This window comes from Xenopus laevis, chromosome 1S (genome assembly GCF_017654675.1).
Source record: "Xenopus laevis strain J_2021 chromosome 1S, Xenopus_laevis_v10.1, whole genome shotgun sequence".
NCBI classification, from domain to species: domain Eukaryota; kingdom Metazoa; phylum Chordata; class Amphibia; order Anura; family Pipidae; genus Xenopus; species Xenopus laevis.
In genome coordinates this window covers 180,304,650-180,330,291 of record NC_054372.1, presented here as the reverse complement: position 1 = coordinate 180,330,291, position 25,642 = coordinate 180,304,650, and the positions used below count along the sequence as shown (strand labels likewise).

At 40.9% G+C, this 25,642-nt stretch overlaps 1 protein-coding gene and 1 long non-coding RNA gene across 2 annotated transcripts in view; one reads left to right on the top strand and one right to left on the bottom strand.

Annotated features, from left to right (window-relative positions):
• Positions 1-3,306: 3,306 nt before the first annotated feature.
• On the bottom strand, positions 3,307-14,694 carry LOC108707289. The gene is made up of 4 exons (XR_001934262.2): positions 14,486-14,694; positions 8,514-8,614; positions 7,065-7,149; positions 3,307-3,743 (listed from the first exon to the last, which is right to left on the bottom strand). It is a non-coding gene; the product is annotated as an uncharacterized LOC108707289 (long non-coding RNA).
• A 4,923-nt stretch (positions 14,695-19,617) lies between these two features.
• mtrex.S (Mtr4 exosome RNA helicase S homeolog) overlaps positions 19,618-25,642 on the top strand; it is an 83,489-nt gene continuing 77,464 nt past the window's right edge. The window contains exons 1-2 of the mRNA XM_018244486.2: positions 19,618-19,946; positions 21,906-22,046. Coding sequence (XP_018099975.1) covers positions 19,849-19,946; positions 21,906-22,046 — 239 coding nt within the window. The 5' untranslated portion in view covers positions 19,618-19,848. The remainder of the gene's footprint in view (positions 19,947-21,905; positions 22,047-25,642) is intronic.

Genomic DNA, 25,642 nt, shown 5'->3' with positions numbered 1-25,642 from the left:
TTAGCCCTTACTCCTCAAAACTTTCCTTTATTTGTTTTACCAATATATACCGAATTCCTCATTAGTGAGGCTGCAGCACTCAGCCCCGCCCCTGCACTCAGCCCCGCCCCTGCAGCCACAGGGTCTGCTTCTGTTATATTTGTTTGTGGCCAATGGCACACTTGGCTCTCTGAGCAGGGTCTGCACAGGCCCAGATTTGTGAAAAGGCCACCAAGGCCTAGGGCGGCAGGATTTTAGGGGGCAACATGCTGCCCTACCACACCCACATGGGTTCAGAAACACTGGCGATGCGGAGGAGAAACAATAGTTTCAGTGTCGGACTGGGCCGGCGGGACACTGTGAAAAACCCGGTGGGCCCCGCCGGCCCAGTCATATTCCGACGATCGGGCGCGCCCTTAAAAACTTTCGCTGCTACACTTCCGCGCAGGCATGCGGTGTGAAGAATGCGCAGAGGGAAGTCGTGAGGCGCACAGAGGGAAGCCAGGAGGGGGTCCCCGGTGACTGCCTGGAGGGACCTTTATGTGGCAGTCCCAGTAGTCCCCTATTACTCCAGTGCGACCCTGAATCGTTTTTTAAATTCAGTGTGCTAATCCCGATTGCTCCTGTCTCGATGATGTAAATATGCGCGAATAAATAGCAGGGGACAGGGGCGAAGAACAGCAGCAGGCTTAGTGTTAATCTGACCCTGAGTGGGCATAGGGGGGCACATAGTGCAGACAGTGAGCTTGCACTCTGCACTAGAAAAGCTGAATTTGTGGCTTAATAACCAGGCTCTTCAAGTTACCAGGAGCTGATTTTTCAACTCGCCTCATGGAAGCGGTGCCCCTGTGAACACTCTGTCCATGTGCATCTTGTACACAAGCAGTGAATATATTGGCGCAAAAGTTTGCGTTTACAAACCAAAATCTCCTCAGTGTAGCACTGGCCCATACCTTTCATATCACTGGGGCTACATGAGGGAGCGCATGATAAAAGTACACGGAGTGGATGATCTGCTCTGTCCGTCATGGATTTGTGGCAAGGCCTAGGGCAGCAAGATTTTTGGGGCAGCAAGATTTTTGGGACGGCATGCTGCCCAAGCGCATCCTAATTTTCCGAAGTACTGGGGACGCACAGAGAATGCAAACTGAATACACGGGGCAGGCCTGGATTTTTGATGTGGGCCCCCTAGGCTAGACGGTCTTCCGACTGTTTCTTCGCCCCTGTTTGTGCTTGCACATGTTTCTGTTAGAGAACTGGGGATTTGGCACACCGGAGATATAAAGAGCTGTCAAATCTCCCGTGCATCTTCTAGAATAGCCCAATGCACACCATGGTAGGAAAAAGAGGAAAAAAAACGAATTAAATATGCTTAAAACATGTTTACAGCTATAGCAATACATCTATATTACAAACAATATACTGTACATACCATTAGTGTTCACAGTGCAAATCAACAAATATGTTAAAGGGATACTGTCATGGGAAAAAAAAAATTCTTTTCAAAACGCATCAGTTAATAGTGCTGCTCCAGCAGAATTCTGCACTGAAATCCGTTTCTCAAAACAGAAGATTTTTTTTTATATTTAATTTGGAAATCTGACATGGGGCTAGACATATTGTCAGTTTCCCAGCTGCCCCAGTCATGTGACTTGTGCTCTGATGAACTTCAGTCACTTTTTACTGCTGTACTGCAAGTTGGAGTGATATCATCCCCCTCCCTCTCCCCCCCAGCAGCCTAAGAACAGAACAATGGGAAGGTAACCAGATAGCAGATCCCTAACAGCAGATAACAGCTGCCTGGTAGATCTAAGAACAACACTCAATGGTAAAATCAAGGTCCCACTGAGACACATTCAGTTACATTGAGCAGGAGAAAGCAGTTCCACCCTAAAGTGCTGGCTCTTTCTGAAAGCACATAACCAGGCAAAACGACCTGAGATGCACCTACACACCAATATTACTAAAAAAATACACTTGCTGGTTCAGGAATGACATTTTATATTGTAGAGTGAATTATTTCCTGTGTAAACAGTGTCATTTAGAAATAAAAACTACACCATAAAAATCATGACAGAATCCCTTTACAGGTTAAACCCGACACAATGTGAAAAAATGTGAGAAATCCCGTTTCCGAAACGTTTTTATCTGCAGCCCTTCAGCCTGCATTTATTAGAAATGTCCCTGGTTTTTCGACTCGGTGTTTGGCACAGCAGAAATCAGAACACAATGGGCATGAGCATCTCTTTCAAAATCAGACTAAATGGTGACACAGGGACTGAACACGTCTCAGTTTCACTCACGCCATGGTCATTCTACACATAATAAAGGACAGGAAATGCAGCTGCTGGAGTCCTATTGTAACCCCAATAGTTAGATGTTTGGGGTCATGATGTTTAGCCCAAGGTAAGTACTTGTTTTTTTTTTGCAGATGTGATGTTAACCCAGTGTCACATCACGCTCATCCATTTATTAGAACTTATTTACTTTTTATAGCTGAACAGTCTTTCCTACATATGGTTTCTAGTACGATGTACAGGTATTGGACCTGTTATTCAGAATGCTCGGGACCTGGGATTTTAAGGACAACGGATCTTTCCGAAATTTGGATCTTCATACCTTAAAGGGGAAGGAAAGCACCAAGCATGTTCCCCCTTTCCTTTCTTCACTACATTTCGTTCTACTGCGCGTGCGTCTGCCCTGGAAATTTTGAAGAGTGAAATAGCAGGAAGAGGATCGCACTGGGGTGCTCGCTGGAAGAACCCGGGGCCAGTGCAGATTTCTGCTGATAGGAGCACCGGCCCAGAGTTTCAGGTAAGTAAATACAATTACTTGGGGGTGCCTAATTTTGGCACCCCCAAGTATAAAATTACTTTCCTTCTTCTTTAAGTGTGTTGGAAATCAGTAGTGATGCACCGAATCCACTATTTTGGATTCGGCCGAACCCCCAAATCCTTCGCGAAAGAATCGGCCGCATACTGAACCAAATCCTAATTTGCATATGCAAATTAGGGGTGGGAAGGGGAAAACATTTTTTACTTCCTTGTTTTGAGACAAAAAGTCCCACGACTTCCCTCCCGTCCCTGATTTGAATATGCAAATTAGGATTAGGTTCGGCCTGGCAGAAGGATTTAGCCGAATCCTGCTGAAAAAGGCAGAATCCCGAACCAAATCCTGGATTCGGTGCATCCCTAGAAATCATGTCAACATTAAATAAACCCAATAGACTGGTTTTGCTTCCAATAAGGATTAATTATATCTTAGTCTGGATCAATTACAAGGTACTGTTTTATTATTACAGAGAAAAATTTGGATTATATGGTTAAAATGGAGTCTATGGGAGACAGTCTCTCCGTAACTCAGAGATTTCTGCATAACAGACTGTATGTTTGCTGTCGTATAGAATCAGGATGAGTTATAAATGATCAGGATGAGATATAAATGATTTATACTTTGGACAAGGATTGAAAATCACCTTATAAGACAAAACAGGTTTGGCACTGTGATTTTATTGCAAATCCGATATCATTTAAATCGATTCATGAAAAAAATAACAAGCAAATCTCTTTAATACACCATGCAACACTGAAAAGCTGCCCTTTGCATGCAAAGGAAATGTTTGAGTGCAGCTGAAAGAGTACAATATTTAAAATAGAATCCCCCGCGCTCTTCCCTTGTCCACTGAGCAGCAGTCCTAAGGAATCCCGTGAGGCTTTATCATTCTGTTTTCATTAGTTCTCTGATGATATTCAAAATTGTGTCATCTAGGAAAAGAGGTAAACATACATTAGCAAGTAAAATTACTCGTGAGAAGAGAAAAACAGAATGAGAAATGTGACTCCTTTCTGATGGCATCCCACACAGGCACTTTCCTTAAAGGACCAGTAACATAAATTTTTTTTTTTTAAAAAAAAAAAATACATTTTCTGCTTAGCGAAAAAATACATCAAGGCAGTTTTAACTTTCAATTTGTAAAGTCTTTAATATGAAATTACTTCTTACTGCGGCACTCGATTTCTCCTCCCTAGATATCTCCTATAGAAGGCAGGGATGAGAAATCGAGTGCCGCATGATGGATTATCGCCCTGTTGCCATTTCTGAAGAGGAGCACAAGCAGAGAATCGGTAATTTCTTACTTTGCGAATTGAAAGTTAAAGCTGCCTAGGTTTTTTTTTTTTTTCGTTAAGTAGAAACAATTTTTAAAAAAAAAAAAAAAAATTATGTTACTGGTCTTTTAAGTTCAGTACGAAATGCAACAAAAATGCTGGCATTTAGTAATAGTTTTTTTGGCTACTGGGTTCAGTGAAAGAATGGGGCATTCTATAATATACTTGTCAATATACTTGTTCACCTTTAAATTAACTTTTAACATGATGTAGAGAATGATATTTATTCACTATGTGTGTTTTAATCTGGTTGCTATGGTAAAAATTACCTTAGCAACCATGCACGGATTTGAATTGGAGAATGGAATATGAATAGGAGGGGGTCAGAATAGAAAGAGGAGTAATAAAAAGTAGTAATAGCTATACATTTGTAGCTTTACAGAGCATTTGTTTTTAGATTGGGTGACCCCCATTTGAAAGTTGCAAAGAATCAGAAAAAAAGGCAAATAATTAAAAACCTATACAAAATAAACAATGAAGACAAAACTGAAAAGTTGCTTAGAATTGGCCATTTTGTAACATATTAAAAGTTAACTGAAAGATGTAGATAACACACTGGCCCTTAGGTTGATAGTAAGTACATTAGATTGAGAAGTACCCTATACCTTTCAGTGACATTTTGGGGTTTTCAAATTTATTCTTCAAAACAGATTCAATAAAGACACACAGTTCTTTGAATATGACTGCAATCTTTACCGGAGCCTGTTAACATAAAATAACAGGTTACTAAAGTGTAGATACCTTTTACTTTGCGGACACTTTTTTGAGTAGATAAAGGCTTAATACATGGAGTAACTAGGCAGGGTGAAGTACAGAGTGGCAGATATGTAGGTCTTTGATCATTGATACCTTAGCCAATGAACACTGCCATGTATAACAAAAATATTGGTAAGGTAAAGAAGAATTAAGTTAATTCCAAATTAGTGATGAGGAGACATACGAGATCGGACTACAGTATGCTCCAAAGCACTGGATAGGTTTGAGCCTGATCTGATCTGTCTTACTTAAAGGAGAACTAAACTCTAAAAATGAATATGACTAAAAATGCCATATCGTATATGCCATATTGTGCTGCCATGTAGTAATTATCTGTATTAATTACTAATCAGCCTTATAGTGTGACATTTCTATTCTATGTGTACTGTATATTGTGAGTGGGTCCCTAAGCTCAGTAAGTGACAGAAGCACAGAGCATGTGCAGTGAATCAGCAGAAAAGAAGATGGGGAGCTACTGGGGCATCTTTGGAGACACCGATTTTTACTGCTAAAGGGCTGTGGTTGCCTTGGGCTGGTACAGAAGCACAAAATATAATGTATAAAATTTCTAGCTACTTCTTTGGTTAAAGGGATCCTGTCATTGGAAAACATGTTTTTTTCAAAACGCATCAGTTAATAGTGCTACTCCAGCAGAATTCTGCACTGAAATCCATTAATCTAAAGGGCAAACAGATTTTTTTTTTTTTATATTCAATTTTGAAATCTGACATGGGGCTACACATTTTGTCAATTTCCCAGTTGCCCCTAGTCATGTGACTTGTGCCTGCACTTTAGGAGAGAAATGCTTTCTGGCAGGCTGCTGTTTTTCCTTCTCAATGTAACTGAATGTGTCTCAATGGGACATGGGTTTTTACTATTGAGTGCTGTTCTTAGATCTACCAGGCAGCTGTTTTCTTGTGTTAGGGAGCTGTTATCTGGTTACCTTCCCATTGTTCTTTTGTTTGGCTGCTGGGGGGAAAAGGGAGGGGTTGATATCACTCTAACTTGCAGTCCATCAGTAAAGAGTGATTGAAGTTTATCAGAGCACAAGTCACATGACCAGGGGCAGCTTGGAAATTGACAATATGTCTAGCCCCATGTCAGATTTCAAAATTGAATATAAAAAAATCTGTTTGCTCTTTTTTCAGTGCAGAATTCTGCTGGAGCAGCACTATTAACTGATGAGTTTTGAATTATTATTTTTTTCCCATGACAGTATCCCTTTAAGCTTTAGTTCTCCTTTAAAGGAACAGTAACACCAAAAACTGAAATTGTTTTAAAGGAATGACAGTATAATGTAGTGTTGCCCTGCAGTGGTAAAACTGGTGTTTGCTTCAGAAACACTACTATTCTGAAGAATCCCATTGTAGAGTTTATCTGTTATCAGCTGAGTATCCTGTGCCTTTTCTCCTTTTTCAGCCTCGAATGGCTGCCCCCATGGCTACACAGCAGCTTGTTTATATAAACTATTGTAGAATTTCTGAAGCAAACAACCCCGTTTTATCAATGCAGGGCAACACTACATTATATTGTCATTCAATTTAAAATAAAGCACAAAGATTTTTCGATGTTACTGTTCTTTTAAAGGGGTTGTTCACTTTCCAAACACTTTTTCAGTTCAGTTGTTTTCAGATTGTTCCCCAGAAATAAAGACTTTTTTTGATACATTTCCTCAGCAGTATCTCTGGAATATTAGCAACTATTATAACAATTCTAACAGCTGCCTTTAATGAAACCCAGAGATTCTGCTCAACAGGGACAAAGATAAGAAATGTATCAACTAAATGTATAAGTTTAGAACAGTTTACGACCCCCCGTCCCAGAGTTGCTTTAGGTGAAAAATGACAATTTACACTTCAATATTAGAAAAACGGTGACACATAGAAAATAGAAAGTAATTGGAAAAAGTCGTTATTTCTGGTAATCTATCAGAAAACAACTGGTTGTTTGAAGGTGAACAACCCCTATAAATTATACATTTATGGAATACTTTTGTATTCTGTATTTTTTTTTTGGGGGGGGGGGACTGATGTGCAGTTCCCCTTGCCATTTTGCCTGGCTCACTAAAACCTGTAGGCCATATTCCGTTACTAGATACTGACACCTAACAACATAAAAACATAAATCAATCAGTAGTAGAACAGATATCTAAGCAGCACTTACCTTTCTTGTCCCAGCAGGTGGCAGTATGAATGCTTCAGCCTGGTCTTGGCTGGAAAGGATTGAATGGAGGGCTATTAATTTGTACCTAAAAGGGGGAAAAAACATACATGTTAACTATCACAGTTATAGCTCCACAACAACATTACATTACTAGATTTAGTTAAAAGGAATATTAGAGACTGAAATAATATTTAACCACCTTTAGCTTTATATACCTAAGCTTCTATTAAAGGGAAACTAAAGTCTACAATAGAATAATGCTGTATTTTGTATACTAAATATAAACATGAACTTACTGCACCAGAATCCTAATTTAACAAATGATTTATGCTTTTAAAGTTGGCGCAGGGGGCTGTAATCTTGTAACTTTGTTAAACATCTTTGCAATACCAAGACTACGCACATGCTCAGTGTGGTCTGGGCTTCAGTTGGGAGGTTAAGGTTAAGGATTGTCATAAATGATCAAAACAGCACAAGTCAAATATCTGCCAGAAGCTGATACAGCAAGACTGATTAATAATCACAATATACAGACTGCACTGGGTCTATGGATACAAATCTACACAGTTGTTACAGGGAAACAAACAAAGCTGCTCGAGTTCTGGGAAGTAAGGTGGGGGGCTCCCCCTGTCGTTTGAAAGTATGATCGTTTCCCTGCACAGCAGTTAGGGACCATCTGAAGTTGCCTAAGTTCAGCTGTCAGAGCAAGTAAAATGAAGTTCGATCTAATTTGACCAATTCGATGGTCGAAGTACCCAACAAAATTACTTCAAAATTCAAATATTTTTGGATTCAAACTGTTCACTCGAGCTTAGTAAATCTGCCCCTTGATCTTGTCAGTAGCACTAATTGTAGGTGTTGAAGTATCTACATTATGGGGCGCAGGGATATGACAACAGGGGACTCAGAACCAGTAGCTGCTTGAAATGCCAATGGGGTCATGAATATGCATAGTCTTAATAGTTATGTAAAAGATTTCATATTCACAAGGTCAGTGGTGTAGCTAAGGGCCTGGGTACAAAAACTGCACCCCTGAGTCTGCCTCCCTCCAAGAACCCCAGTGATTATAACTTTCCTTCTCATGGCTAAACACGTGATCTGAATGACCTTACAGTTATTGCAGTGATTCAAGGCAACTTAAAAAGAAGGCAGCAATGTGTGTGTCTATCCCGGAAATGGCTGGTATCACATAGTGAGGAATGAGATAATATGTTCTACCTCTTGAGATATTGGCTTGGCTGTTTATAATACAAGCCTATATGATTCTGTGTATTAAGTTGTGCACTTCCTTAAGGATCAGTGACTGTCTCTAGCTTTCCTCTCTTGTGAACTGGAGAATTCTAGATACAGGGCACTACAGAAAGTTTGTACTAGTGGAACCTTATAACAGAACCATACCTCATTGTCTGAGGTTCCAGTTGCCCATTATTGTCCATGTGCTTGACTTACTTCATCCACAATAATGTGGCTGATGTTCTTTAACAGACTGTCCTCTTGTACAGCTCAGCAGTTTGGTGGCTTCCCCTGTCCGCGACTCCACACAGGGAATTCTACAAAGAATCAACCAAAAAAAATTCTTATGGTCACGGATATAAACCCAAACTTGTAGTATTAGGGCTCTTACACATGGGTTTTTATCCCATGTTTGGAAAGGTAAAAACACACTTAGTTGGGTCAACAAAAGGGTTTAAATGCAGTATATGCATTTTTCGTGCTCAGCGTGCGTTTAATAAACAAAAGAAAAAAATGCCTGTGAGTAAAAGCCAAGTCGGCTGCTTATCGGCCCATGTGTAGAGCCCCGATTGGCTTTCCCGATCGATATCTGGCCGAAAGTTTGGCAGATGCCGATTGGGCAGGTTAGAAAATCCTGTCGGATCTTTTCGTTATTGCGGTCCCGTGATCCGACCTCCCATTTGTCCTCCATTCTGTTTGGATCAGCCCGATATACTCCACTTCAATGTGGGCATATCGGACAGTTGGCCCTGCACTACAGAAGTATCTGAATGTAATACTAAAACTATCCAAACAGGTGGCCCTGCACTATAGAAGTATCTGAGTGTAATACTAAAACTATCCAACAGATGGCCCTGCACTACAGAAGACTCTGAGTGTAATACAAAAACTATCCAACAGGTGGCTCTGCACTACAGAAGTATCTGAATGTAATACTATCCAACAGGTGGCCATGAACTACAGAAGTCGCTGAGTGTAATACTAAAACTATCCAACAGGTGGCCCTGAACTACAGAAGTCGCTGAGTGTAATACTAAACTTATCCAACAGGTGGCCCTGAACTACAGAAATTGCTGAGTGTAATACTTAAACTATCCAACAGGTGGCTCTGCACTACAGAAGTATCTGAGTGTAATACTAAAACTATCCAACAGGTGGCCCTGAACTACAGAAATCGCTGAGTGTAATACTTAAACTATCCAACAGGTGGCTCTGCACTACAGAAGTATCTGAATGTAATACTATCCAACAGGTGGCCCTGAACTACAGAAGTCTGAGTGTAATACTAAAACTAACCAACAGGTGGCCCTGAACTACAGAAGTCTCTGAGTGTAATACTAAAACTATACAACAGATGGCCCTGCATTACAGAAGTCTATTAGTGTAATACTAAAACTATCCAACAGGTGGCCCTGAACTACAGAAGTCTCTGCGTGTAATACTAAAACTATCCAACAGATGGCCCTGCAGTACAGAAGTTTCTGAGTGTAATACAAAAAATATCCAACAGGTGGCCCTGCACTACAGAAGTATCTGAGTGTAATTCTAAACGTATCCAACAGGTGGCCCAGTACTACAGAAGTCTATTAGTGTAATACTAAAACTATCCAACAGATGGCCCTGAACTACAGAAGTCTCTGAGTGTAATACTAAAACTATCCAACAGATGGCCCTGCAGTACAGAAGTTTCTGAGTGTAATACAAAAAATATCCAACAGGTGGCCCTGCACTACAGAAGTATCTGAGTGTAATTCTAAACTTATCCAACAGGTGGCCCAGTACTACAGAAGTCTTTGAGTGTAATACTAAAACTATCCAACAGGTGGCCCGAACTACCGAAGTCTCTGAGTGTAATACTAAAACTATCCAACAGGTGGCCCCAAACTACATAAGTCTCTGAGTGTAATACTAAAACTATCCAACAGATGGCCCTGCACTACAGAAGTATCTGAATGTAATACTAAAACTATCCAACAGGTGGCCCTGCACTACAGAAGTATCTGAGTGTAATACTAAACTTATCCAACAGGTGGCCCAGTACTACAAAGTCTGAGTGTAATACTAAAACTATCCAACAGGTGGCCCCGAACTACAGAAGTCGCTGAGTGTAATACTAAAACTATCCAACAGGTGGCCCCGAACTACAGAAGTCGCTGAGTGTAATACTAAAACTATCCAACAGGTGGCCCTGAACTTCAGAAGTCTCTGAGTGTAATACTAAAACTATCCAACAGGTGGCTCTGCACTACAGAAGTATCTGAGTGTAATATTAAAACTATCCAACAGGTGGCCCTGAACTACAGAAATCACTGAGTGTAATACTAAAACTATCCAACAGATGGCCCTGCACTACAGAAGTCTCTGAGTGTAATACTAAAACTATCCAACAGATGGCCCTGCATTACAGAAGTCTCTGAGTGTAATACTAAAACTATCCAACAGCTGGCCCTGAACTACAGAAGTCTTTGAATGTCATACTAAAGCACATCAAGTGGTACACACTACAAATGCTTACTCTACCAAAAACGAATTACAGAATAATGAACGGAGCCCTGAATTAATCCTTTAATAATTCTGTGCACACCCGCTTTATTGCTTAGTAACACTATATTGTGTTAAGGCCCGTTTTTAATTAAAAGCCCGGGATCATGCTTTTGAAAGTGAACAGCGTAAAAGTGCGGGTGTCCCCAGTGAGTCCTTTTTCTTTTTGAAAGGCGGAGTATTTGCTTTCCCCAGTGAGTCATACCCCAAGGCATGGGCTCCAATACTCAAGTGCCCCATACCAGGCCAAAGAACAACTTGAGTGGGTTCACCTTCGCCAAAGTTAGGGTGAGCCTTGTCTTCCCGGCACACAAGGCACAGGCAGGGGCAAGGGTCTTTAGCCTGGGTTTCTGTCGAAGCTTCTCCTAGGGCACCAATACATGGCCTTGAGTCAAGCCCAAAGTACTGAACACCCATGCAGTGAAAAAAGTGCACAAAAAAACAAGACAAATACAAAGAAGGTGCTAAAGTGCAAAGTACAACGCCAAACGTGCCTGGTAAGGCTCCGGGTGGCGGCCGGATGAAAACATTTTTATTGCAGGCCAGCCAAAAGGCCGGAGCAAAGAAAAGTGCTAAAACAGGTGGTAAAAGCATAACATGCATGTGCAAAGTGCATAATCCCCATAGTGAATCAGGTGACTCCGGCTTCCAACCCGCTTTAGCCCTTTGGCCAGAGGATCAAGTGGTTCTCCGAAGATACTACTCTTGATCTTATGGTTTTCCATAAACTGCATCAGAAAAGAGAGAACAAACATCCAAGAAAAAAGCAATGTGCAATAATACCATATATAACCAACAAATGTTAAAACACAAATTCTGCAATTCCAAGTTTAACAAATAGGTGTCTCAGAATGATATGGACTTTATATTTTATATATAAAGAAAAATGTAACATGTTGCAAAGTAAAGAGCCAGAGCAAACTTATTATTAGAAACAGTCAAACTATTGTTTGTAATAGGAACAGAGGAGACAGTGCCAGTTATATCACTACTGAGACTGATTTCTATCAATGGATCTATTAAAGGGATTGTTCACCTTTCAGATAACTTTTAGTATGACGTAGAAAGTGATGTTCTGAGATAATTTGCAATTGATTTTCATTTTTTATTATTTAAGGTTTTTGAGTTATTTGGTTTTTTTATCCCGCAGCTCTTCAATTTGCATTTTAAGCAATCTGGTAGCTGGGGTCCCAATTACCCTAGCAACCATGCATTGATTTGAATAAGAGACTGGACTATGAATAGGAGAGGACCTGAATAGAAAGATGAATAATAAAAAGTAACAATAACAATACATTTGTAGTCTTACAGAGCATTTGCTTTGTAAAAGGGGTCAGCGACGCCCATTTGAAAGCTACAAAGAGTCAGAAGAAAAAGGCAAAAAACTATAAAACAAAAATAATGAAGACCAATTTAAAAGTTCTGTAGAATTGGCCACTCAGCAGCACCATCTGTTGGTTATAGTGTTGCCTAATACAATAAAGCACCGTCTGTTATTCAATCTTTGTATTGCATAATGCTACAAGAGCACCATCTGTTGATTTTTTTTAAAATTGCATGGCCAACTATGCAGCACCATCCATTGGCTAATACTGGTATTGCGTTTGATGCCTCATTATCGGGGTTGACAGCCCTATAAGAAACATCTCCCCAGGCAGTTTCTGCAGAGATCCCACAATTTGATGGGACTTGCAGCCAACCACTAGAACAAATATAGCAGCAAGCTGCATACATATATAATAGTAGAGGACCGACCAAATGGAACAAAATCCTTTTTTAATAGTGATCTATAGACTATTTATGCACCTGATGAATTTGTGCCTACGCTCCAAATCTCTTTAAATTTACACTTTTGCTGCTTTTTGTGATAGTGACCTTACCTTCCCTCCAGGGCCAGAATCGCATCCGAGCTACTCGCATACTGTGGTGGCCAGGCTCGTGGCGGATGAGTGCACACAATGTTACACTTTCCTGGGCTTCCCCTGTTGAAGAGCAAGTCTTCAAACAGAAATTGGGGGACTTGGGTACTTTTCCCGCTGCTGGTTTCACCAGCAACCTCAATAACCCAGTGTCTTTTAAGGGTAGGGACACACTGGGCGATTTGGGGAGATTTAGTCGCCTGGCGACTAATCGCCGCGACTTTCCACGACCAATCTTCCCCGAATGCCTCCCCTCACTCTTCGCCTGGATAAAATGAAAAATCGCCTGCGCTAATCACACGCGGCGATTTGTTTTCCGAAGTCGCCCGAAGTTTCCTCGTGAGGCAACTTCGGGCGATTTCGGAAAACGAATCGCCGTGTGTGATTAGCGCCGGCGACTTTTCATTTTATCCAGGCGCAGAGTGAGGGGAGGCATTCGGGGAGAAAAGTCGCTGCGATTAGTCGCCAGGCGACTAAATCTCCCCAAATCGCCCAGTGTGTCCCTACCCTTAGTGTCTCCAGGATAAAGTGTCTGTGTGCACTGGAAACTGCCCCTGTCTAAAGTAGCTTCTCAAGTGCACTGTGTCAATTTTTATTTATTCATAACAATAAAGGATGTGAAGATTTTTAACAGGATCCTAAAGAAAGCATGTCCTTAATTGATTTCTGTGTTGTAAGAAAATACAGAAATTATATGTCTGTTGTCCTCCAAGTACAGTCCCAAAATCCCAGGCAACTAAAAGGTATTTTAAAGCATTTTAATCATAATTATGAAGCATCCATCTCTTACTTTTCTTCTTTGGGGTATTTTCTGTCTTCTCAAACAAGTTGAAATTGATAGGTTTCTCTTCTGCAGGAGGCAAGGCTGGCTGTGACCGTTTGCTTTCACTCTTTACTTCTGTGATTTTCACAGCAGGATTAAACAGTGGGTGATCTTCCAGCATTTTCATTTCTATAGTAAGGATTAATATTATCTATACAGACATTTACTTGCATCCGAGCCAGTAGCATGAAAGCCCAAGTGCATTTAGCCCTGGGACTAGTTACCCTAGGGTGCCTTGTTCCTTTTAGCTGGGGAGTTAGAAACAGAGGGAGAAAGGTGGGGTAATTACTTTTTTTGTGGGGCCTTCCTGTTGTGGGAATCAGAATGTAGGAACCTTTCCCTTTTTAGGAAAGGACTACATGGACTTTTTTGGCACGATTCAAAGCGTTGCAACAAAACGCCGGCGTCAAATCACATGCAACTGAAATAAGGTAAGTAATGGAAATATTGGATGAAGTCACAACGTTGATCCGACGCGGCACGACTGTCGGATGCAGACGCAGCGTCTGCATCCGATAGTCATGTCACGAAGGATCAATGCTGCAACACCATCCGACAATGCATTCACTTACCTTATTTTTGTCACATGTGATTTGACGCCAGTGTTTTGTTGCAGCGCGTCGGATCGCGCTGAAAACATCCATGTAGTCCTACCCTTAAGGGAAGGTTTTTTATTTGCACTCTTGTTCAAATAAAGTCAAGTGTGAGTCAAGTGAAGGATTGTCTTCCTTCGGGTTCAGATTAGAATCAGCCGATAATGAGCCTGCCAGGAAAATCAGATGTACGTAATGAGGATCATGTTAAATGCCCCATCTTCCATAGAAAGAAGCTTAAACTGCTGGTAACAGGACACAAAGTTCACTGTAGAACCCTTTAAAGTTTCCTTCCAGGTGGCATGATCTTACCTTGCTGATTTCCCCTTATTCTCTGAGCCTCTTTCTGGCCCTGTTTGTCTTTATCCTGCTTGGTGGCAGCAGCTTGTGCTCTGGAATCAAGGAGTTTAGCAGTCAGCTCCAGGTATCGCTCATTCTATGCCAGTCACAAGAAAACATTTTTTAAAAATGTGTTTTTTTTAAAAGAGTAAAACACATACAGTCTATGGACATAAATATAGGGAAACGAGTATAAGAAAATCTTCATTGTTTCACTTGTCAGAATCGGTATAGAGTTCACTACTGCAAGAACATGGATAGGCAAACGGTAGCCCTCTAGATTACCAACTGAGAACCAGGCACAAACTGGCAATCTGTTGATTCTGGCTGCTGTAAGATGCCATGTTTTAGTGGTCAGGTGGGAGGCTGTTTGGGCCTCTGTGTAGTTTAAATGCCAGGGCCTATTTTGAATCCCAGTCCAGACCTGCCTACAACTGCCAGCCTCAGCAAACAAAAATAGGAACAAAGAGACACTCAATTCAATGCTTCCTATTTAAGGTGAGATCCCGGCAATTAATAAAAGGATAAACCCGGAGTTTTTGCAGAAGCATTGAATTGAGTGTGTCTTTGTTCCTATTTTTGTTCGCTTATTACGAAAGCTCTTATTTGCAACAGAGCCAACACTAAGCACATCTAATCACTTAACATATCTATATTTTGCATACATAGAAGCAGAAAGAAGTTTTGGAATTTATATAAACTGCCAGCATCACACTGATGGCTAAAAGGGGTTGTTCACCTTCAAACACCTAGTTGTTTTCAGATCGATCACCAGAAATAACGACCTTTTCTAATTTCTTTCTATGTGTGACGCTTTTTTAATATTGAAGTGTTAAGTGTCATTTTCCACCTTCTAAAGCAGCTCTGGGAGGGGGGGGGTCACCGACCCTGTAAACTGTTTTACACCGACCCTGTAAACTGTTTTAAATTGAAACATTTAGTCGATACATTTCTCATCTTTGTCCCTGCTGAGCAGAATCTCTGGGTTTCATAACAGGCAGCTGTTAGAATTGATACAATAGTTGCTAATACTCCAGAGATGCTGCTGAGAAGTGTATCAACTAAATGTTGCAAAACTTAACAGTTTAGAGTCTGGACCTGAATTACTGAGCTGCCAGACTCAAACACCAGAGACAGGAACATTCAACTTTAAACTTAGATTTTGAAAAAATGGTAAAAAATGGAAAGTAATTGAAAAAAGTATTTATTTCTGGTGTACAGTCTGAATTACTGAAAAAAAACTGAAAAAAGTTTTTGGAAGGTGAACAACCCCTTTAAGACTTTATTTAAGACCCTCATACATTGCTGTAAGTTGTATTCCAACAAAAGCCAGAAAGCAGCACACATGCCATCCATGACAGCTTTAACTGCAAAGGAGGAAACAACTTCTAGTGTTCAAATTTAGCCTCATTCAGTACATTTTACAAAAACTGAGGTTAGTACTACATTTTGCCAAATATATGTAAGCTCACATGCCACGTCAAGGCTCCTCGTTTAATGTTAGCCTTACACTGCCTACTGTGTACATTGCTGTAAGTTGTATTCCAACAAAAGCCAGAAAGCAGCACACATGCCATCCATGACAGCTTTAACTGCAAAGGAGGAAACAACTTCTAGTGTTCAAATTTAGCCTCATTCAGTACATTTTACAAAAACTGAGGTTAGTACTACATTTTGCCAAATATATGTAAGCTCACATGCCACGTCAAGGCTCCTCGTTTAATGTTAGCCTTACACTGCCTACTGTTTATTAAGTATTAAGGTGCATATACAAACATTTAAAAAACACTAAACCCCTAGCAATAATGTGCATAATGTGTGACTGAGTAGTAGAACTGTTTTCAATTACCCTTTGCACTCAGAAGATACAGGAGCATCCCAGACACATGGTTGTGCAACAAGTGGTGGAACCATGTTCACTTACCCATTGCTCAGACAGAGAACCTCAGTACTTAGTACTCATTAGGCAGTGTAGGACTGATTATGAGTGCTTGCGCCTCGCATGAAATGTGCCAGCAGAAACAGGATTTATAGACACAAATGCAAATGTGTTCTAGCACAGGATTATTTCATGCAAACTCATAGCACCAGCAAAACAATCTGTTGGCACAGAAGAGTCACGCAGCTTTACTCTCATATACACAAGGGGTTGCACAGTCAGCCGTGGATAATGATAATGCAAAGGAACAGGCTTGGTACAGGTTTCTGGGATACGTGTAAAGTGGATACATATGTGTGTGTGTGCATCGCAGCATCAGCAACACTCCTATACAGAAACACAGGGCTCAATCTCTTTAAAGGGGACCCGTCACCCAAAAAAATTATTCAAAATCCTATTTTATCACATTAGTCAAGCAAAATGAACTTTAATTACACTATATAAATTATTTGAATCTTGCTTCCTTCAGTCTGGGATTTCAAAATGATAGCAAGCAGGCAGCAGCCATTTTGTGCACACTGTTATTAAGACAAGCCTTGTATCATCTCAGAATCTTATTTGTGCACCAGAATAGGGGAGCCGATGTCCATCCCGATGCCCTGGTTACACAATTAAATCGTAAAGAGAATGGGGGAATGTGGGGAGAGCAGTGACATCTAGGAAGTGCTGAATTGAAAGTGAAAGTAATTGTCTGCCCCGCCTCTATGCCACTGGCATAGAGGAGTGGCAGACAATATTTGATTGACAGCTGAGATTTTTAAATGAGCTTACAACAGCTATGAATGCTTTAATAAAAAATAGAAATAGGATTTCATGTTTAGTTTGAAAAGGAATTTTATTATACAGATTTTTGTGTCTGGGTGACAGGTCCACTTTAAGTGATACTGAGACTTATGGGGTTATTTATCAAAATGCACATCCACAAGGGGCCTTGACGTGGCATGTGAGCTTAGATATTTTGGCCAAATGTGGTACTAACACCTCAGTTTCTGATTTACACTGTGTTTGAGTGCTGGAAGTTTTTCTTCCTTTGTATGTGCAAATAATGGCTGTATACGGTTTGGAGCAGCTGGTTAAGAGTGTAGGTTAGTCCGAGTGCTTTAAAAAATAGCACCTGGGCAAATGCTAAAGCACAAGTCAGACTGAGTACTAACAATTTCTTTTTGTTTTAAGCTTGAAGGAGTGTTTTTTTACTTGGGGGTGCCAAAAGTTAGGCACCTCCAAGTGATTGTATTTACTTACCTGAAACCCCGGGCCATGCTCCTACCAGCAGAAAACTGCACCAGCCCAGGGTTTGAAGAGCAACAAAATGAAGTGTGGCCAGCTTTTAAAATGAATAGTGCAAAGATATTATTCCTTCTACACTTCCAGCCTAAACCCAGCAAACAGTCAAATTTGCAGCAGGAAGGTAGTGCTTAAACATAAGACAAACTCATGACTCATTAGTGGCCATGACCAAAAGTGTTCAGAACACTGAAATTGGAAAGACCCAGCTTTATAAATGGCCTCCTGTCTTCATTTAGGATTATGGCACACAGGGCTGCAAACCTGAGCTACCCACAAATAACAAATTGATAGAAAAGCTTTTAAACCTTAAAACAAGTGAAGTATGACGCAGATAAAATGCATATTTCAGATAATCATTTAAAGTTTCCTTGAAGGAATCCCCCTGTGGGCCATCACCTTTAGTCCTCCTTCTTAATACCTTTCAGAAAAGTGATGGGAATACAATAAGAAGTGAATACATGTAGGTATTATAAAACGAGGCAGATTGTACAGGCTTCAAAAGAGCCAGGCCACCCTTGACAGCGCCGAAGCTGTGCCGCCTCCTTCCGAAGTCTCGAACAGCCGAAATGCGATGTGACGAAAAGCCAAACAGCCGCAAAAAGAGCTGAAGCCCCAAAGTCTTAGGCGGCGAAAAGACCAGAAGTCATGATAGGAGGTGTTGGTGTCCTGAAGCCACGAGTTCAATTCTACTGAACACCAATGTGTGTTTTTTTATTTCTTCTTAATTCCCTGGCCACCAATGTATTATTTTAATACTCTATAGGCCCCTGCCACCAATTTTTTTAAAAAAGTATTCTCTGCGGCCCAATTTTTTTTTTTACTTGTAAGGAGGACCCTGGCACCAATGTTTTTTTTAAAAAAAATATTCTTTGGGCCCCAATTTTTCTTTTTACTTGTAAGGGGGGCCCTGGCGCCAATGTTTTTTTAAAAAAATATTCTTTGTGCCCCAATTTTTCTTTTTACTTGTAAGGGGGGCCCTGGCACCAATTTTTTTTTAAAAAAAAATATTCTTTGGGGCCCCAATTTTTTCTTTACTTGTAAGGGGGGCCCTGGCGCCAAAGTTTTTTTTAAAAAAATATTCTGTGGGGCCCCAATTTTTTTTTTACTTGTAAGGGGGCCCTGGCTCCAATGTTTTTTTAAAAAAATATTCTGTGGGGCCCCAATTTTTCTTTTTACTTATAAGGGGGGTCCTGGCACCAATGTTTTTTTTTTAAAAAAAAACTTTTATAGGGGGCTCTGGAGCCAATATTTGTTTTTTAACTTATAGAGGGGGGCTGGTCCCCAATAGCTTTTTATAACTTGTGTGTGTGGTTACCTTATTTTAGCATGGATGTCTGTGTGGTCTTTTAACTGTGATGTGGAGTGGGCGGATCTAGGGTGGGGCTTGGGAACCGGGTGGGAGGGGCTTGGGAACCGGGTGGGAGGGGCTTGGGACCAGGGTGGGCGGGGCCAGTGAGTCCTGAAAATTTTGTTGTACAGGGCCCCGTGGTTTGTAATGGTGGCCCTGTGGGAATCACAGCCAGACGTGTAATGGGCCCTCGTGTAACTTTCCTTGAACCTGGGACCAGTCGGTGACCAACAGTAGGGGGCAGGGGGCGGGACATGATGGCACCATATATAATATAATGTATTATATATAATGAATAATAGGGAAACCCAGCAGCGCAGTATAAGTGTCGGCTGGAGCTGTCCGGTGTCGGTATATCTCTATCTGTGTCCCCTGCTGCCCATTACATTCTCTCCTGTGTCCGGTCACTCCCAGCTGCCCATCATCATCATCACTCACAGCCTTGCGCTACACCTACTGACGTCATCGTCTCTGCCTCAAAGCGCCGCCCATAGACCAATCAACGCTACAGAACTCCCACTTGTACCGAACTACGTAATGTGACTGGCGCCGGTGCGTCATTAGTCCGCGACTCGGCAGTACGCGTGATCAAGCCGTGACAGCGAGTCAGTCTATTATCTGGGTATTTTAATTTCGTACCATAGGGTCTCTTACTGGAGCTGTGTTCCGGTAACTAATAGGCAAATTGGTTTATCTCTCAGTTGGTACTGGTTTATTTACTTCCGGCTGTGCACGCTCAGCTTGTGTTTCCAGGGGGCGAAAATGGCTGACGCGTTTGGAGACGAGTTGTTCAGTGTTTTCGAGGAAGAAACCTCCGCGTCCAGCAAAAGTGCCCAACCCGCGGCAGCCGGCAAGAGCAGGTAAGGGGTGGAACTGGCTGTGCTAAATGATTCTATAAGGGGCCTCTCTGTGGGACTTTCCCTGGTGCAACAATCACCTGTAGCTTTATGTATAATGAAAACCCCGGGGCGGAATTCTCTAGATATTCAATGTTTGGCTTATTGGGACATTTTTAGCTGGAACCCATTGTCTTTGTTCGAGCCTGCAGCCCTGTGTGAGTTGTACCAGTGAAAACATCTGCACCTCTCATGAATAACTAGGGGTTTGGGCCATTCCACCAAAGTACATTTAGCAGGGTTGCTGATTTATATTTCAAGACCAGCCAAAGACTATAGAAAAAAAAAAAGTAGCCCAAAAATAGCCCCAATTTGTACAATGAAACAAACTGGGCAGTAGTACACTGAGGAAATGCTCGTGGCATGCCATGCAGCTGCTGTTGGTTAATCATGAATCCAGACCCTCATATAGATCTGGATCTAGTCCTTGGGGGCTCCAGGAAGGTAGGGGGTATGAAATAAGGGGCTGTAGGGGGTGACTAAGACGAGACAGAGGTGAATGACTGAAGGAAGGAGATCTGAAAGCTGTGTTATCCTGCAGCAGAGGGTGCTGTGAAGAAGTGAAGGAGGAGACAGCAGCACTTATGGAAAGCATTTTAGGACATCATCAGGAGAACACATGCTCCTGCGTGCGCTCTCCTAATGAAGAAGTATGCAGGCTCGCCTTTTATTATAATCAGTGATCCCAAGAGGCTGCAGTCACACCTCCATGCTGCCCACATATGCTGTTGCAATCTCCCCCCTCGTGGCTCAGCCCTCCCTCCTCAGTCCTCCGTACAAACGATCTCCGTCCTCAGCCCTCCCTCCTCAGTACAAACACTCTCCATCCTCAGCCCTCCCTCCTCAGCCCCTTCCGCCTAAGCTTCTAAGCCAGGCTGAGGATGGAGAGTGAGTACTGAGGAGGGAGGGCTGATGCCTGAGGGGGGAAGGATTTTGGATTGGTGAGAGAAAAAGCAGGCTATGCTGCATTCATCTGCTTTAGGAAATCGCATGCAGGAGAGTGATTTCCCCTTAGGATGTCCTAAAATGCTTTCCAGCTCCTCTGCTCTCAGTCCCTTCTTCAGCCTGACTTGGATTGAGGAAAACTGGGAAAGGCAAGAGCCCACCTCCCCCCCACTCTCACCGCCCCCCCACTCTCACCGCCCCCAATGGCTGCTGCTGCTGCTTAGAATTCTGTAGCCTGTCTGCTTGAACTGGGCAAAGCCAAGTAAAGAGGCTGGAGTCTGGAGGGGAGGGCTGCACAGAACTGCAGGCAATTGGCACCCCCTCCTAAGTGAAAAGCAGGCAGACTCAGGGGAATGGATGCCTGTTTCTACAGCGAATCTGCCAGGATCGGATGGGACAGAGGAGTTTTTTCATTTAAAATAACAGGCATAGATAATAAGGAAATTGGGCGGGTTTCGAAAGTCTAGTCAAATTCTGTATATTGGTTTGGACTTTTAAAACCCACCATTTAGTTTTAAAAGTAGCCCAATTTGGCTATAAACCCGCCAACCTGGCAACTCTTGAGATTTAGGTAACTTCCTTCCATGCTGTGAGTAAGGCACATACAGAAAGATGCTTGTTTAGTGCGCATGTGCTGTGCCACCTACATCTGTCATTGGATCATAATGAAGACCTGTCAACAAGCTTATTTGCTCCATGGATTTTCTAACCTGCCCAATAGATATCTGGTCCAATGTTGATCGGACAGACTGTCTGAAACGCATCATATGAGCCAATGTGGGATCAGAATCTTTTATCAGTCAGTGTTCGTATATCTTTTCTTTAAGTATTTGCAATTGTGATTTTTCTATAGAGTTAAGCATATTGTTAAGAAACTAGACTGTTGCTAAATTGAAGGATCGTTGTGTCAGACTACAGCTTTAAATCACAAACTACTGTAATGCCTGATAGTTGTATATCATTTCATGTCAACTACAGCAAACGAAATGCCAAATTTAAAGGTGCCGAGGCGGGTCCTGCTCCAAGGCCTAAGCGGGAGGCTGACGTCATTGATGGACCTGATGATGTTGTTTTTGGGAAGAAGCCAAAACTGGAGATATCCTCTGCTGACGACATAAAGTAAGATTTTTTTTTTCTTTTTAAAGAAAATTCAATATTAAATGGGTTATGCAATAGCAATAATAAGCCGGGCTGTATTTGGCACTTTTAGCTTCTATTAGAACAAATAATCTCACATAAACAGACCCTGTAATGTAACTGTTATAAATCAGACACATAATAATTATATAAGGAATGTTGTTAGGCAAGTCTGTTCATATACCTTTTATAATACACAAAAGCCATGAATATCTTGTAAATGATATCCTTATAAACGGTGAGTTCTGATGTCATTTCTGTCACATGACTCACTGAAACTTGTGTATTATAATAAATAAAGTACCCCCAGTTGCAAAATATGAGGATATTAGAAGTTACCTCGGAGTTCCATGACCTGTATAAAAACACTCTGCCTTCGGCCTCGTGTTTTTATATGGTTATGAAACTCCTCGGTAACTTATAATATCCTGATATTTTACAATAGGGGGTACTATATTCACTATATAATACACAAAAGCCATGAATATCTTGTAAATTATATCCTTTATAAATGGTGAGTTCTGATGTAATCCGTTATAAACGATGAGTTCTGATTTCATTTCAGTCACATGACTCATTGAAATTTGTGTATTATAATAAAGAAAGTACCCCCAGTTGTAAAATATGAGGATATTAGAAGTTACCTCGGAGTTCCATGACCTATGTAAAAACTCGTGTTTTAATCTCGGGCCTTCGGTCTTCGGTGTTTTTATATGGTCATGAAACTCCTCTGTAACTTGTAATATCCTTATATTTTACAAAAGGGGGTACTTTGTTCACTTTATAATAATTTATATTTTACCTTCGGGTGTTGTGTGAACATATGCAGCAATGGATTTCTTAAAGGGAAAGTGGTCTGGGCAATGTAAATTCATGGCTGTTCATTCTGATCTCTGACCCTTTTCAGATTGAATTGTGGGTTTTTGCTCAAACTCCTCTGGGCATAGGATCTTTCCAAACTACAACTTGTGGAAATTGCAGCTGACAATAAGAAATGTATTTTTGCATTCCTTTGTGTGGGGGTTAGTGTTTCTTATATGTTTCTTTTTTTATACATGGCCCGATGATCTTAACCCTGAATTTCATCAGTCATCTGTTATAATTTTTGTTGAAAATATATACTTAAATATGTACTTCATTACACTATATATATATATATATATATATATATATATATATATATATATATATATATATATATATATATATATATATATATATATATATATATATATATATATATATATATATATATATATATATATATATATAAAAAACACACTTCCCAAGGTCATATCCTATGTCTGAACCAAGTCAACTGGTAAAAGTGAGTAAAATAGTAAGATAGTCTCCTTGATTGTTTTAAATAATTGTTTTTATTTTATATCTGACACATGTTTCGCATAGATGCTTTATCAATGTGAAAAGTCTTTTTGCCTTGATAAAGCATCTATGCGAAACACGTGTCAACGTTTTCATTGCTTACAATCGGTTTTATCTTGTCACGCTTAATAGCGATTTTTTTCATTAGTATTTGTTTGAATTATATATTTAAAAAAAACACTTCCCAAGATCACATCCTATGTCTGAACCAAGTGAACTGGAAAAAGTTTTCGGAAGGAGAGCCATCCCTCTAACTATTTTAAGTATGTAGATTTCATTTGCATTACGAGGAGGCAATAGTAGCTTCATGGGCCTCATGCTTAAGAGGAAAAAAAAATGTAAGACTACAAAGGACAATTGCTAAATGCTACCAACATTGCAGCTTATCTACTTTAGTAAAGCTATCTTTAAAAGTGGTCCATTCACCTTACTGAGTGCCTCGTCCCCAAGTTTACTGCCCTTCCAATTAAATCTGCTTTATTCTGTGCTGTACCTTTAGACCTGAGTGACATCAAAGCACCTTTCACTCTGTAATCCCTCTTCTTGAGCTCCATCGCTCCACACCACTGGATCTGTATGTGTACTGTGCCAAAGTTAGGCCCCCTCCTGAACTAAATAAATTGTCCTTTTCAAAGCTATTATATTGCACCTCCCATACCAGCTTGAACCACATAGTGCTGCCATCTTAGTCACATGACTCACATGGAGTAAGGTTCTTAGTGGGGTCCCTCAGGGCTCGGTATTGGGTCCACTTTTATTTAACTTGTTCATTAATAACTTAGGGGAGGGTGTTGTAAGTAATGTATCAGTGTTTGCAGATGACACAAAACTATCCAGCCCAATTAATTCCATCCAGGATGTGGCATCCTTGCAACAGGATCTTGACAAACTGGCAATCTGGGCAGCTAAGTGGCAAATGAGATTCAATGTTGATAAATGTAAAGTCATGCACCTGGGATGTAAAAATATCCACTTATACCCTTAATGGGACTGCACTAGGCAAATCCATTATGGAAATTGACTTTGGAGTCCTTGTAGATGATAAACTTGGCTGTAGCAAGCAATGCCAGTCGGCAGCATCAAGGGCAAATAAGGTCTTGAGCTGTATTAAAAGGGGCATAGAGTCAAGGGAGGAGGGGGTCATTCTTCCACTGTATAGAGCACTGGTAAGGCCCCATCTAGAATATGCCGTACAGTTTTGGTCTCCATCACTCAAACAGGACATTATTGTATTAGAGAGGGTACAGAGAAGAGCAACTAAGCTGGTAAAAGGTATTGAAAATCTTAGCTATGAGGAAAGACTGGCCAAATTGGGGATGTTCACTCTGGAGAAGAGGCGCTTAAGGGGAGATATAACTATGTATAAATATATAAGGGGATCATTTAATAATCTCTCTAATGCTTTATTTACCATTAGGTCTTTCCAACTGACACAAGGTCACCCATTCTGATTAGAAGAAAAGAGGTTCCACCTAAATATTCAGAAGGTTTTTTTTTTATAGTGAGAGCTGTGAAGATGTGGAATTCTCTCCCCGAATCAGTTGTACAGGCTGATACATTAGATAGCTTTAAGGAGGGGTTGTATTGCTTTTTAGCAAGTGAGGGAATACAGGGTTATGGGAGATAGCTCATAGTACAAGTTGATCCAGGGACTGGTCCAATTGCCATTTTGGAGTCGGGAAGGAATTTTTTCCCCCTCTGAGGCAAATTCTGATGGGTATATTTTGCCTTCCCCTCGATCAACTGGCAGTTAGGCAGATTAAAAAAAAAACACAAACTAAAATGTTGAACTTGATGGACGTGTGTCCTTTTTCAACCTGACTTACTATGTTACTACTGCCAGATTTTTTTTTTCTGTACAATAACAGCATCTCATTATCTGTTTACTCTGCTTAATGAAGAGACCTTGACATGAAATGCAGAGCTTCTCTTGCATGGTTCAATAGCAGAATAAGAGTAAGAATGTGTTTAGTTTTTTTAAGGAATAATGAACAGACCCATAGCTATTTTAATAACCTCAAGTGCAATAAAAGATGTTTAAAGATGTTTAAAGCTGAAGATTCTGGAACCTGTAGTAGAATCCTTGCTATTACTGCTTGCAACAAGCAGGTTGCGCTCTTCTGCATTAAAAATTTGCAGACTGATGTAAAGCTTTCTAGGCGTAAATACTATTTGCAAGCAACAGCTATTAGCTG